This window comes from Typopeltis vanoorti, chromosome 20, assembly GCF_054136105.1.
Source record: "Typopeltis vanoorti isolate ZY-2024b chromosome 20, IOZ_Tvanoo_1.0, whole genome shotgun sequence".
In the NCBI taxonomy this organism is placed as follows: Eukaryota; Metazoa; Arthropoda; class Arachnida; order Uropygi; family Thelyphonidae; genus Typopeltis; species Typopeltis vanoorti.
The window spans coordinates 11,152,055-11,168,693 of record NC_143568.1 but is presented as its reverse complement, the minus strand read 5'-3'; the positions used below and the strand labels follow the sequence as shown (position 1 = coordinate 11,168,693).

At 36.2% G+C, this 16,639-nt stretch overlaps 1 protein-coding gene across 1 annotated transcript in view; it reads right to left on the bottom strand.

The window, feature by feature from the left end:
- Positions 1-16,016, bottom strand: part of LOC150095225 (myelin transcription factor 1-like) — a 171,412-nt gene extending 155,396 nt beyond the window's left edge. The window contains 2 exon segments of the mRNA XM_090410624.1: positions 14,270-14,323; positions 14,432-16,016. Coding sequence (XP_090266750.1) covers positions 14,270-14,323; positions 14,432-16,016 — 1,639 coding nt within the window.
- Between the last annotated feature and the right edge of the window lie 623 nt (positions 16,017-16,639).

The following is a 16,639-nucleotide window of genomic DNA, read 5'->3' as shown; positions in this document are numbered from 1 at the left end:
CTCTGAGTTGTATTTGCAACTTTTGCTATGTGACCGTTGAATTTTAAATTCTTATCCACCAATACACCAAGATCCCTTGCCTCTTCAGTTTCTTGCAGCATAACCCCGCTAATATAATATGCCGCTGCAACTCTGGAACTGCTACTAAAACGAAATCCTGTCTTCAAGTCATATTTGTTCTAATTAGACACTTTGTTCACCAAGGTCAACATCGTTACCGGTGGTATAAGCAATTCTACTTCAAGTAGTTTACTATCACGAAGAGATTACCAAAACCATGAAAGACATGTCCATAGCTGCATGTTGAAAGAAATGTTTTGGGAGAGAAAAAAACTGCTGTCTGTTCGAGGACTTTGGAATACATTAGTTGTTCTTTCATGTCAATTTTCTTGAATTTACTTCAAAAGATAAAGAGATAATCTTTCTGAAGTCCTGATTTTTGTTTTGGTCCCCGAATTTATTTAATAAAATAAACTTTTTTTTAATACCACGTCTGAATTCTTTGGAACAACAAGCCTTCAAATCTCCTATGGAAAACAGACGCTTCTGATCTTTCATAAACCTAATTTAACTCATCCCAGATTCTTCTCATACTGAGTTTTATTATCCGCCAATTTAGTTAAACATTACCTGGAAGTCTAATTATTAACTTATTTACTATCGCTAGTATGATTTCGCTTTTGTTGACCCAAATGCGATCTTACTACCTCGCCTGCTTTTCGAGAAATACGAGATAAGATTAAGGACAAAATTTGGCGAGTTCTATCCGATATCTTCATGGTACTTCATTAAGTTTGATATATGCATTTTCTGAGTAATTTCTAATTCTATGAATTTTTCTCTATTTAAGATTGCATTCTCTCTCTCTCTCTCTCTCTCTCTCGCTCTATTTATTAATGTGATGTTCATTAGCTGTTTAGCCACTTAAACATCTTTGTTCATACATCCTCTGTCCAAAAAGAAACCGAACGCTCGAAAATAGAAGAAATTAGTGGCGCCACCTGTTTTATCTTTTTCTTGTCGAAAGCGGCAACCTTCATTAGTGTTGTGTTGTCTCAACTGTTTATGACATTTGTTTCATTAGTAGCCGAGTTATAGTACCAAGAGTGACAGTGTGTTTTGACAAACAGTCGGAAAATGAGTTTCAAACAGAGAGCTGCGATTGACTTTTGTGTTAAACTTGGTAAAAGTTTTACCGAAACGCATCAAATGCTTCAAAAAGCATACGGTGATGAATGCTTATCCTGTACTCAAGTTTACGAGTGGTTTAAGCGATTTCAAAATGGTCGTGAGACGCTTGAGGACGACGAAAAGCCAGGCCATCCAGAAACTAGACTTAGCAGAAGATAACATCCAAAATGTGCGTGATTTCATCAGAGAAATCCGAAATCGTCCGTGAGATTGATTGAAGATGAATGTAGGATCCAAAATCAACTCTGCACAACATTTTGACCAAGAGTTTGGACCTTCGTTCGATCAACTTGTACTACACAAGTTGATCGACGACCAAAAAATGTATCGAATTGAACACTGCAAGGATCTCATTAAAACCGCTCGTAAGGACTCAAAATTCCTTGAAACAATCGTTACTGGTGACGAAATGTGGTGTTTTGAGTATGGACTGGAAACAAAGCCCCAGAGTGCTGAGTGGAGACCACCAGAAGAGGGGCATCCGAAAAAAGGCCGCTTGGAGAAGTGAAAAGTAAAGACAATGCTGATTTGTTTCTACGATTCCAAGGGCATTATCCACAATGAATTCGTTCCGCCTGGCCAAAAACAGTCAATGGTGAGTTTTATCTCGAAGATTTGAAGCGATTGATAGCGAGAATTCGTCGCGTACGGCATGAATATCGTGACGACCGACCGTTCGTCTAAACACACTGTCACTCTCGGTACTATAATTCGGCTTCTAATGAAACAAATGTCACAAACAGTTGACACAAGACTAATGAAGGTTGCCGCTTTCGACAAGGAAAAGATACAACAAGTGCCGCTACTAGTTTCTTCTATTTTCGAAAGTTTCGGTTTCTTTTTGGACACATGGTGTATAGTAGCATACTTGTCTTTTATGCATGAATTATATTTTAAATTGATTACCTATTATGATCATAAATCTGTTGATTATATCTAATCTAATCTCGTTTACTGCACTGCTGTTTCGTGTTTCTTAACTTCGATAATTTTGATTTCGATATTCCTCATCGTGACAGGCAGATAATCTAACTTTAGTAGTGCTAATATGCTAAAGTTTACAATCATTCCTAATTTTAGTATTAGGAATCTTCAGACAGGTTTTTTTTTTACTTCAGATTTCTTGTCATAATCTTATATACACATCTCAAATTGGTCTTACCATAGAATACTGTTTTCTTTGGAAAATTTCCTTTATAACCCAACGATGCTTCTTTATTCGGATCCTAAGAAAAGCGGGCATAATGAATCCCTCTCCCTCCCTCTTGCTCTCTGATTCACCTTCTCCCCGCATCACAAAACTATAATTTTTTGTATAGTCATGTGAGGTAAGGAGCATTCCTTTTCTTTTGATAATACTTTAATGGGAATTATCTAAGTAAACATCTACGCCGCTTCCTGTTTCTTCTTAAAAACATTAAAATAATACTAGTAACTGCTATCATCTCAGGCTTTAAAGCAGCTTTTTTCATTTATTCATATCTTTGATTTCACCTTTTTGGATTATCCTTTCTTCAAAACTATTTCCTCATAATGACTTAGCGGTGCTTGTATCCTAATTCCAAACAATTCACCCCTTTCCAAAACTAGCAATCTACAATTGTTTAAATGTAAAAGCAAATATGTTCCTCGCCTTCTAATCTTTATCTCACCAATAACAGTAGTGCACTTTATATTCTACATCCCAAACGTTCGTGTATGGATAAAACATGATTTTCAGATGCTCCACTGTTTTCTTCAAACTGTGGAACATCACAGTTCATTCAGCACTATTTAATACACATTTTTCGCTTATTCTTTACATTTAAATAATAATTATCGAAATGCAGATATCCTAATAGATAGCTGTGTTGTCACGCTCTATCCTAACATTCTGTCCTCGTAGATTTAAATGTTTACAATCCAGCTGACTTCCTTTTTCTAGCTGTACAGGTTCACAATGCTAACAGTAGTACACTTTATATTCTACATCCCAAGGCATTTGATATCGCCAGCGTTCTCATTCTCACGGAAATTTTTCACATCATATATAAAATCCTAACCACTCTCGAAACCCTCTTGATCTGTTCCTTATCAGTGAGCTTCTAAGTATGCTGTTGATCATGTTTGTCCTCTGAGCAGTTCTGATCACAACTTAGCACTCTCTACCTTTAGAACGTACGATAGTAGTGCAACAACCAGAAAATATCAAGTCATGCTCTCATACACAAATATGGAAGAGCTTTTTAATACCGAAGTCCTAAAGAAGTTTACAAGAACTCCAACTAATAGTCCTGCCACCAGTAGAAGAGTGATATTTTCAAAGTTGCATATTAGAATACACAGTGCTTTGGATCCCGTCAAGGTTGGGGTACATCTGCAGATAAATTCATAAGCACTTACGGCTACGATGAACACCGCATTGGACACTTCAGGAGTGGAACAATATTGCTTAGTGTGATGAATCCGGTTCCAGTTGTGTTGTTGCATGGTAACTGCCCAGTCATGGTATTGCGATAGAACCACGAATAGATCTATCGTACTAGGCGCGCGGCACCGCTGCATCATGGTGTGATGGTGTGTTTTCTTAGTATACCTTTAAGTCCACTGATACCCTCGAAACGACCTGACTTCAACAGCCCACTTAAATATCGGGACCTAGCGCTTCTCTTCGTGCTTACTGTTTATCCATTTGGTATTGGTTACGTCCATTTCAATAATGCAATGTTGTCACGAAACATACCGCTTAATAATTTTAGGACCATTAAAGCGACTTTATTGTACTTCATCGCTCTGCTTGTCACCATCTGATATCAGCTCAACTGAGCATCTGTGGAATGAAGTGAAAAGCTATCCACGATATAATGATCCACAGTTGGCTGAGTATGTAATGTCAACCCCTCCCATCAATTTTTCATAATTAGTACCTCTGTTTGATGATTTTCGTTTTGAAAGCCGTAGTAGCTCGAAAAACCTATGGCACTAACCATAATAATTGAAATAATTGAGGAATAATTGAAAGTATTTTCATCAAGAAACAAGTCAGCTAGTCTTAGTCGGTGATCGTGCATTTTACTTTATCTTCCTAAACGATAAACAGGCCGGGGGGCACACGCAGTTATTGACTTAGCAACTTCTGTTATTGACATTTATTCTAATTAATCAAAGCCTTAAAATATTATAATTCTTCTATTGAATGTTAATGCTTACTTTATCCATCCGATAAAAATCATAATATTCCAAGTTCCTTTTGTTTTCCAGCAAATATATAATTCTGTCAAAAATATTAGCATACTCTCGTTCCCATTCCTATATTTATAAGAAATACACGCAGCTAGTGATTATGAATAAAGAAGTACTTGTTACTTATTTATCTTTTGCGTCCTGTCTTTGTTTAGATAATTTCACTTTGTGTAAACATGAGAAATTTACTGAATAAAACTTGTGCATTGGGTTGATACAATTCTTTGGAGAGATGAAGGGTTCCAGAGGTGGTGTCAAACTCTATGTACCCGATGTCTCTTGGCATTACATTAGCACTGTAAAAGAAACGATTGAATGAAAAAGTTGTTTAAGATATTCAGAATCTAAAGTTATCCAGAGAAATGAAAAACAAACGTACTGGAAATGGAATGTAAAATTATTATTGTAAAAGAGGATTATTCTAAGTGGTTCAAAACAAACGAGTTCCTTTTACGTCACACCTCTTTTCTAGGCATATAATAACCAAAAGTTGAGATGTTTATGGGGAGAGATATAAATTGTATTTTCGATTACTTTTATTACATCGCATTAAATTGTACTCTTTTATGCACAAGAGGAACTCTTGAAAAATATAAAGCAAATGGTTTCGATAACAGAGTATTCAGTATATTATATATATCATATATATATGATTTGAAACTAGTCTACATAGAGAAAAGGAACATTTAAAACATTTAACACACACACACACACACACACACGCGCGCGCGCGCGCGCGCACGCGCGCGTATTAACACATATTAATAACTTATATCACTATAGCCGCATGATAAAATAGAAAATAATTAATTTATTTCTAAAGGCACCACTAGTTTCGTCTTTCTGAAAGACTTCATCAGGTGCATTACACAGAAAGGCAAAAAAAAAAAGACATAAAAACATATTACTTGAGTACATCTACCAAAGTTTAAATTATCAACGTATTGTTCATATTTGAATGAATTCTCGGACTAGCTGCGTTGTTCTTGTGCGCGAAGACGTGGTCTCGCGACCGCCATAGCTGGATAGCAGAGGAGTGACAATAAGAAACGTTGTGGTTGAGGTTGACATTTAAGGTAACAGAATTTATGCAATTTCTGTTGATTCAAAGATTTTTCTTTCAGGATCATCATAGCATTTATATATGATTTCAGATTTATCACAGTTTACTGAGTGTGTAGTGAATTGATGGTCATCTGGATCAGAATTAAGAACATCACTGGATAAGGCTGTGGCTCTGGTTTTACCGTAGATGAAATGTCTGAGATTTTCGTCGATACGAAGATCATCTTAATGTCAACCTCAGCCACAATTGATTGTTACTCCTCTGTTCAGCAGCTATGGCGGTCGCGAGACCACGTCCTCGTACACGAGAACAACAATGCAGCTAGTCCGAGAATTCACTCAAATATGAATAATCTGTTGATAATTTAAACTTTGGTATATATATGATGAAAACAATGTCGACACAACTTATGAGCATCTACATTGTTTTCATCATTCGGTCTCTCTTTAATTGTAAATAATTACATTAATGATTTGGACATGTGTAGATATTGAGCTTTATATTACAGCGAGAGAAGACAGCTTAATATACGAAAATTATTTATTTAGCAAAACTTTGTGAATGTTTCTTAAATGTCTCTCTTGACTTCTTTATTGTGATGCCTTTCTATATATAGAGCAGATGCGAAATAGCTAAGGATAGTATTAAGGCTCAATTAAGAATACTATACTGTGAATTATTAAATCGAATTAAATTATCTAAATGTATCCTTCAAATGAAATGCTGTATTTTCATGACATTTCACAATGTCAAGTAAATAATAAATGCTTTTATGTGAGTTGATTTTATATGCAGGAGATCCGTAAGATATTTAATGTTATATATTTTTTTAGGAACGAAAGAAGCAATCCAAATTAGCGCATTTCATCTTCGTAGTTAGTAAAGAAAAAAGTTAATTTATTCCTCAAATACGATTCTACAAAAGGTAGGATTTCAATTAATTCCCAATTGGAGTAGTTCGCCAATAGAATTAGTTCACACATCGCCATTATTATTGTTTTTAGTAACATAGTAAAAAGAAAATGCTCATCACATTTTACGCGAAAGAGAATTGTCTTAATAAGCTGAAAAAAAAACACACAGTTAAATTCTAAAATTCATACTACATTGATATTAAGGCCAGTGTTAATAAGTTGCGTGAGATGTACACTGGTGTTTGAGAATGTGCACTGGTTATCATGAATTAAAGAAGAAACCGAAAAATCACGATAACTCGGGAAAAATGCACGTGCGATACGAGCGACATTTATTCTACAAGATGATAATGCTCGTCTTCATCGAGTGAAGCTCGTGGACCAAAATCTTCAAGAATATATCGTACATATGAACTGGTCAGCCAAGTCTTCTGACCTTACTTTTGATCACATCTGGGATACTGTTAGTAGACTTGTTGCTGCTCTCAACCTCCCTCCCCCAAACCTGGAGTGACTTAGGAGAGTTCTGTAGGAGCAGTGGTTGCTATTACCAACCGAGCTCCTGGACATCATTATAAACAGTATGAAACATCTTTGTGAATATTCATTGCCTTCAGCGGTGACAAAATTCCTTATTGAGACACTTTGAAATCTCATTTTGACCTTTGGTTGTTGACCTTTGTTTTAATGTACCCATTTGTTACTGACTTAAACTATTCATTTACAATTTTGGTGGGTGTTTCACATATCATAATGTTTTTTCACAGAATTTCATAAAAATTCATCATACAGTTTTATTGTGATTTATATCATGAGTTATCGTGATTTCTTATGTTTCTTAATTTACTGAAACCCGTGTATTTTACTAAATCAGGTCTTTGAATAAACTAATTTTCTTTTCTCCAGCCAATAGACCGCGGGTTCGAATCCCACCATGGGCATGGATGTTTATGACTGTCTTACTAATTCGGTGTGGAAAGAGCATCTGTGACCCTATCACTTGTTCCACCAAAGACTTCACTAATACCCTGTTGGGTCTAGGGGTGACCACACGGCATTCAGCGACGTTAAATGTAAATAACGAACTACAACTCTTTAAAGGAAATACGTTGATCTTTATTTCAAATTCTGTTGTCGAACATACAGAATAAAAGTTTCTTTTTCTTAATTTGTTCCTTCTGTAGTTGTCCGATTCCCTCTTGTGTACTTCCTAAAAAGCATAACTTTCAGGTCTTCAAATCCAATTTCATCAAAATATCTTCCTTCTTTTTAACTTTGGATTCATTTCTAATGCCATTCATTTTCCAATAGATTTTATTGTTGTTTCTAGTTTAATAGATGGGAGTACAGAATTATATAAGCAGTGTTCTTTTTACCACGAGAGATATGAAATTATAGCCGTTGGTTTAGGAACGTGCGTTTTATCAAATATACGCATCTCATGATTATATTATTTTCAGGGGCGGCTCGTGCATAGGCATTGCGGAACCGCAGCACCTCCCAGTTTTTCTCGATATGTAAATATATTTATTAATTTATTTATATTTGCTTGTAATATTTAATTTTATCATCAACAATCCTATACAATTCTCTTGTTTTGTATAAAAAATAATAAAAATCCATCTTATAGCACTTAGCAGGGCGAAGGACGCTAAACCGTATTTACCACAGTGTCATATTGCTACGCACGAAAGCATATGCACGTCATAGTGAGATGCGAGTTATTAGCGTAATGCGGCACTGTCCGTCGCGCAGTTCCACTGTTGTTTATATGCAGTTTGCGCAATAGTAGAGTGTTCGTAGTGCTTATCGTGTTTACTCCGTCTCTTTATATATTTGGACATTAATTGTAAAATTGTAATGTCCAAAAATTGTAAATCCATTCCTTTAATTACAATTAAAGGAATGGATTTTATTTTTAAGTAATTTTGAATTATACTAAACTGTATAATTTTATCGATAATAAACAATATTTTTTCATGTTTAATTTTTTTTTAAATTTTTACCATAATTTTTATATTTTATCCAAACACGTATTCACTGTACTTACAGTGTGTATGTATATTTCGAAAGTTGCAGCACCCCCGCGATTTCAAGCCACGAGCCGCCACTGATTATTATCATATTATCCAACATGCAATCCATGACTAACCTACTCATCTACTTTTAGTTAAGTCCGTTGATAAACAGTTTAAAAAGGCGGTGTCCTCTTTTCCATATCTAAGTGTTAGTCTGTATGGTCGGCAGTTCCCGAAATAATAACTTTAAAACCATCTGGTGGGTTGTTTACTTACCGTTTATCTCATTCAGGGAGCAAGGTTCTTAATCTTTTGCATCGTTACTTAAATAATTAACGGTAATTATTTAATTGTAATGTCATAAATTATAAAATTTATCGGAAATGTTCCCAGCAGAATATTTGAATGGATAATGTAAAGAATACACTGCAGACTCATCAAAGGAATAGACTGCTTTATATGCACAGAAAAAAAAAAGAAAGAAAGAAATATACTTATTATCATGGTATTTAACAACAAAACACCGTAGCGTCCATAAAAGTCCATAAAGAGAAAAAACTACTTGTCGAACGCAAAAATATCATGTATATATATATAGACTCAACACAGTATATATATAGACTCAAGATTAATATATATGCAAGAATAACAGACATAAGACTCTGGTCTCGTAGCATTGATTACTTTGATCTTAATTTCAACCAACCTAACCAAATCAAACCGATAATTTGTAAAAAGTAAAGAAAACACGGCACATTGCTTTATAATAGTTTATCATTCTGTAAAGGATATTGCAATAATGTAATAGCATAACTCCGTTAGTTTATTTTAATATTATTCACTTAGAATCAAAAAATCTTGATTTTTATTAGCCGATAATGCTTTATAACTGTTTTAAGGAGAGGAGTTTGCTTGTCGAGGTAATTTAGCATCCCCCCTAGCCGATGTTGGACACCATTGCTCTAGAATAACGATTGTGTATTACGAAAGAGAAGTGTACAGTCTAGCATTTCTTCTCCAATAACACTCAAACACTAAATACGCTATTAAATACAAGTATGTTCACTTCCTTAAAAAGTTGATGCAAGCTTAGCACAATTTTCCCTATAATTTATTCTAAGAGCTAAATTTAAAAAGAAAACGCCTATTTATACAAAAGTGATTTTTAAAAAGGACAATAAACCAGTTTTTCTTCACTTTCCAGTAAGGTTATCACTTCTTTAATGGCATTGACCAACCATTTTATTAAAATATAACCTCAAAATTAAAAGAGCGAAATTATTCTATGTAAAACACATTCAATTCAAAGAAAACGCACTAGATGGCAGCACCATGTAGTGACTAATATATCAAGTCATTTCCAGGGATGCATTTCTTTCATTTCTTAAAATTAAACTGGAATGGAGACATTTTCAAAAATAATAAAATAATAAAACCGTTATTAAAATGATACATATACACATTTTATATCTACTGCCGAATTTAGTTAAGACCAGCATATTTAGGAATTAGATTTTAATTTGACGACAAAACACTCACGAAAATCTTTTATTAACATATGAGACAAACATACGACTTGTAAACAATATAACCCATCATTTTCGTATCAAAACTATAAACTCGTGTATTGTTATCGAAAAGCCTTAGCATATGGTGCATTAACATTAATATTACTACCGTGGGCAGGTGAAGCGTTAGATAATCTTGAAATCCTCAAGTGCCTTGAAAATAACTGTAACAGGTGATGAAATCCATCTCCAGACGAAAAACATTCACAAAATGTGCATTGAAACTTAGGAACAACATCTTATTTAAAAGTAGTTTTGTAAACAACCATTCCTCTGTAACAATTTAGAATATTTTATCTGCTCTGCCATATAATATATAAATTATTGAAAATATTAACTTCGTGCATGTATTAATACCTTCAATAACCGTTGAATTACATCAATTACAATGACATTTGAATAATATACAGACTTCTAATTCACTGGCCTCGTTGATCGAGTGGTTAAGGTGTGAATAATATAAAAAGTGAAGACGAAGGTAGCATACCAAGGCCGTTGCCGAGGAGTCCCTAGTAATATTTTTGCCTCTTGAATTTTAGGATTATTGTGATGGAAATTAAGAGAATTCAGCAAGTTTGGAGAACTCTAGATTTCGAATAGAAATTCAGTTTATGTGGACTTTCAGGGATGTTAGACTGAGTTGTTCATATTTAACGTGGGGGAAGCTAACGCCACGAGCTTAGAATATTGTCTGTCAGTTGTGTGCAATCCACCGATTGTATGTTTATGGAACAGAAAATTCTACCACTTTCATCTGAAATTCACCAACTATATTTGAAAAACAAAACAACTAACTAATATTCGTCATGTCCTCCAGAAAATTCGGGTTTTCCATTCCGATTTAATACCGATCAGAGTAAATACATGCAATTAAGGGACATTACACACTGTCCTCATAGTGTTATTTTTTTTTTTTTTCGGTCAGAGTTCAGAAACAATTGCAACCACAATCTTCACGAGATTTGCTACACACGTGTGCATCTCTAAACTTTTATTGTTTTTTTGTTTTGTAATGCTAGGAGAGATAGCGCAGGAACTCTGATTCTTTATAAGCCTTTTACCATTAACTGATATGCAATTCTTCTCATATTTTGCACCATCGTTCTCTGGAAGGGTCTTCATAGTTTGTGATAAAATTGAGAAAACTTCCCTATAAGACAATTCACCAATAAAGATATTCTGGAATATGAAAAATCATGTGATTTAGTGTGTGATTTGTGTTCTGTATTGAGCTGTTTGTAGGAATGAAAAACCAAGTTTCCTGCAGGAAAATCACGGACACCCCTTCAGTTTAAAATCCCTGGCAAAGCTTCCCTACGTATCAGACGGGATTTCAATTCGCAGGTCGTTCCATCGTAAGAGCAAATATCTTAACTCGCAGCCATTTGCTCGCAGTCGCCACCTTACGACTGCGTTCTGTGGCGTCCTGTAACATGAAGCAAAAAAAGTATACAATTAGCAGTGCTTTTTTTGGGACGGTATGCAGCGGTACGGCGTATAGGCACCTTTATTAACAGTGACATACGGATGCGGTATCGTTTTAATTTTCAACATTTCCTGAGAATGCGTGCTGGCACCTATTGTTTGACAGAAAAAAAGCAATTACTATGTACCGACAGAATTTCAAATTGGGACAGCAGTTGGGTGTCACATCAGTGGTCTTTCTGTCCGTGACACTGCTACCCGTCTCAGTGTATCACCGTTGCTTATGACCTTCATAGATGAAAAGTTGATGGTGCTACCACTACATGAAAATGCCTTGGGGGGGGGCCACCGACACTCACTGAATGAGATCGACGAGCTTTGTCTCGGAATGTTCGAGCATTCAGAACCTAATCAGCGTCGGACCTCGCAGTCAACCTGTATAAGGCATGCAACTCTCTGCCGACAAAATGCCCTGCAGCATTTTTCAGGTTGACTGCGAGGTCCGCAGTCCACGACAGAGCGTCTGCGAACAAGCCACACATTCGCTTCCTTCCTTCAACGCCAAAACACGTTTGGACTGGTGTCTTTCACAAGGTTCCTTCGCCGTAGATGATTGGAAAAGTGCAAATGTGTCACTCTGATGGTCATGTTTAGATCTCGAGATTACCCAGGGAACGGTTCCGTCATGACCGCATCATTTCAAATGTCGAGTTTGGTGCAGAATCGGTAATAGTATTGGGGTGTTTCTTTTGGATGGGGCTTGGCCCATTGGTGGACATGATCAAAACCATGGCGTCTGATGACTACCTGGACAACGTCATAATTCCGAATCTGTGGAAGTATATACTTCGGCAGTGATTCTTGCGTGTTTCAGCACTACAGCGTTCTATGCCATACTGCACTGCGTATCCGAGACTGGTTTTCACAAAACAACGTTGAAGTGTTGGACTGACCGACCGGCTCAGAGTCAGACCTCAAACTCCATTGAACATATTTGGGACGAATTAGAACGCCGCATTCGCTCCAGACCATAGCAGCTGTCATCTGCACCAGCAATGGGGTAACTTTGTGCGAGAAATTGAAGAATATTCTTGTTGCGGCGTATCAGAAATTGGTTGAAAGCATGCCCCGAAAGGTGGTTTCTCATTCAGGGCAAAGTTGGTCCCACTCGGAACTAGAAATATAATGAAAGAAACACATTTTTTGACCACAGGTGTCTAAATACTTTTCTCATCATAGTATATATATCAAGAGTCTTGAAAAACTAATAACTGGTATAAGACCTAACACAGAGAGTCAGGGAAACTATGGGAGCACATGCTTGTGGGTCCGGTTTTGACCCACAAGCATGTGCAAAGATGTCTACACGTATAAGGCGTTAGAGAAGAATAGTAATAATAATAATAATAATATAACCACTCCTAGCTCTGTATAATATGGCTAACTCTCCTGCAATTGAAGGGTCAACATATACTTTTCAATTGCAGGCGAGTGAGCCATATCATACAGAGCTTTTTTTTTTTTAAATTCCGTTACTGAATTTAAAAAAAAAATTACAAACTCTTTTTTACTCTACTTACTCTTCGGATTTAATTATGGTTGATATTCCAATTTTCGAACCACGCATAATTTCATCAAATCTATTAAGTTTTGCTATGATGCCTTGCACTCCATGGAATTGTCTCGTAATAATAATAATAATAATAATAATAATAACAATTCACTATAGATTGTTCCGTCTGCAGTCTCATTTGGAGTGAGCAGATATTTTGGCTGAATAGACTTTGACTAAATTTTGTATTTAAAATTTTTATTAAAATTTATTGAGACATTTCAGTTTTGATTAAAAGCAGAGTAACGATCATATACATGGTTTCTGATCTTTGGTTAATTTATCGTTTGTGTTTACGTTTGCGTGTTTTTTTAACACATTTTTAACATTGGTATGCAACTGCAGTTAATACACACATCTTTCATAAGAAACTATTTTAAATTAAAAAACCGATTTGTCCTCCTGTCTATCTGCAGCCCCTCAGCGTGTCGACTATAATGAAATTTGAAAATTTATATCACAATTCTTGACATCTTTCCCTTTTGGTTTAAATCTGCCGATTTTAACTGCTTTGAATTTACTCTGATCTGGCCGATTCTCAGACCGTTATTATTTAGTATCTTACTTTAATTACTCCTCAGTTTTAATTATGGTTGATATTTCAATTCTTTGACCATACGTACTTTAATCAACTCCATTAAGTTTTTCTATTTCGCAAAAATACGTATTTAAAGTAACGTAATATACAGTACATGTACATCAACAACAATGCTGGAGAATGTTTATTTGTGACTTTTTTCCTCCAAGGAAGGCACGTGAACATCTCATAGACAACTTTTGGAAATCGATTATAGTTTAGTGTCCACTTTCGTCATCGCTGGAGATGAGGGTCTCTTTAGTCGGCGTAGGTGAGTGACCAGAACTCTCCAACACAAATGCCGCCATCTCGTGATAAAAGCAAAATTTGATTATAGGAAAGTGAAATTAAACATAGCGGAATACGGATTTTGTTTAAAAAAATATCAAAAATTGAGGGCGAACTTTTACCTATTCTGTATAGATAGAAGTTATATGTCATTTATTTGTATAAAAATTGCATGTAGTATTCTTAAACTTTCTGAAGTTATTATCTGAAAATTAAAAAAAAATAAATCTTCAGATAATAACTAGTATTTTATCATATGTTAAACTTCAAGAAAGATATTTTCAGTTGTTATGATTTTCAATTGAATATTGTGTCTAATTTCAAACTCTCTTCATATTTTTATTCATTTCTCTCTTCCATCATGGAGAGAATTAAATAACCTACTAACCTCTTAGCGGACAATCTGGTGACAATTGCTGGCAGTCCAATAATCGTCTATCATCTCTTCCAATGTCTGATGGTGTTTGCGGCGTTGGCGCAGAGAGCGGAGACATTGGATTAATTTCACAGCAGCTGTAAGGTGTACCCTGGTGGCTAAGCGGAGTTGGACTAGATGTTGGCTCACTGCAAGAGTCTTCGTCATCTAACGGCCTCAATCTGCTTTCATCGATAACAAGAGGGTTATCGTCATCTGGAATGGGCAACAAGTGTTCTTCGAAAGTCATGGGCCTCTTTGGAGGCTCCTGAAGCTTCAATTCGAGAATGGTGTATCGCCTTGGCTGAGGGCTTCCCATTGAGCACGAGGGAGACGATTGATAAGAGATTGGATGAAACCCGCTACTTCCAGCAGTCAAGTTGTCGCATGGATGGGGAGAGTATTCGTTACTGGGAGATGAGTGGAGCTGTGAACACGCGGATTTGCAGCAACTTTCGTCCAATCGGGTAATCATAGAGAGAGAGTCTTGGGGATGCCTCGTGGTGCCATCGAGGCTACGCCGGAAATTGTGAACCAGTCCTTGAGCACTTACATCATCACCAGCGACAGCGAAGCCACTGGATTCGACAAGAGATTGAATATTTGCGCATTCCTCCTCTATTTTTAGTAGGTTTTCTACATCGTAAGCATCTCCTCTTCCTGGATGAGGGGGATTAAAATGATACTCTTCATAAACTTCTTCCCTTCCCCCATGATTCCTGTGAATTATTGGCCTAGTTTCAATGCATGGAGGAGCATCGTTGCTGTATTCTTTACTTGGAGTTAGAGGAAGATGTTCCTCTTCTTTGCAGTAAGGACTTGGCTCTTGTTCTTCCTTGTGATCCTCTCGCATCGTCGCCACAGGTGACAGGATTGGAGAACGCAGTGGAGAACGTTCACTGCTGCTACAAGAACTGGAGGACGCACTAAGAGTTACTACATCCTTCCATGAATTCGTTACGGACTCTCCCGTGGATGCACCCTTTTCAGTGTCCTTTTTCTCAAAGAGGTTTTCAAAAAATGGTCGATCTTCTGCTTCTCCAAAGAAATTACATGTTTCCGACTGTCCAAAATCACCGGAAAGACTTCGAAGAGCAGCTTCTGCTTCTTGAATGCGCCTTGTATCTTCATCCATTTCCGGAGAATCTTCCTCTGCCTTCATGCTCACTGCCTCCACTGCCTCTTGAACCACCACTTTGACCACGGCTTCCTCGCTGCATATCCACTGGGGTTGGGATAAAAAATTCATATGCTCTAAAGAGTCTCGTATTTCGCTTTGTGGATGAGTTAGGGATACCAGATCGGTGAAATTGCCATTCGTATGGTCCGCTAACGTTCTTGAGTCGCATATTGACATCATTTCTAAACTATTTATCCCTGCCGTTGACGAAACGTGTGTCGGAGTTTCGTTGCATTCCTTGTGGTTGTCTATATTATTTGAAGTTGTGAGCATGTTGCACCGTACTGTATCACTGATGCACTCTAGCTTAGAAAACTGTCCACTATCGTCTTCTTCCTCCTCCTCTTCTTCTTCTTCGTCGTCTTCTTCGTCTTCTAAATACGAATCATTTTCACTAAGGTCAGGTCTTAATTCGGATTCTTCAGAATCAGTGTTTGTTAATTCGGAAGCGGAAAGATTCCTGTGACTATCTGAACGTCGTATTTTAGGTTCTTTGGGAGAAGGATGGGAATCAAATAGCTTCCTTTTTCTTACAGCCATCTGACATCCTGGTATCCTGTAAGATCAAAATCTACATATCAGAAACTGAAAGTAGCAACTGGAGAAATTTGCGTGATGAAATACATTAAATTATTTAAAGTTACTGATTTATTTATGTGACTCATAAAATCTGTTAAAGTAGATTTTAAAATTAAAAATCACATATAGTCATTTTCATTTTGATCTTATTAACTATAGTTATTATTGAATCAAAATTCATAACAAGTATATTGTACAAGACCACCTGGAATAGTAATTTCAGCTGGTACATGTGAGAATATTAGTACATAGATATTTACAAAATAAAACCGGATTCATCGGTTATCATTTCCACTCAATTTCGTGCATTCTGCAGATAATACAGCGTATATTAGCTTTCTGTTATAATGATTATGGGCGCGTAATGTTGCGTGAGAATTCGGTTCCAGATCAGGTTTACCAATCAATTTACCGCCATCCCAGATCAGCTTATCTATTCTAGATCATTTTACTGTATTGTAAGGATCAAAGTCGAGGGCAAGCATGCGGGAGATAGTTATATTAATACTAACATTTATTACAGTACTGCAACAGACGATGATGATTTTTTTCTATCCATTGCTCTATTTTTATGTTAGGTCCAG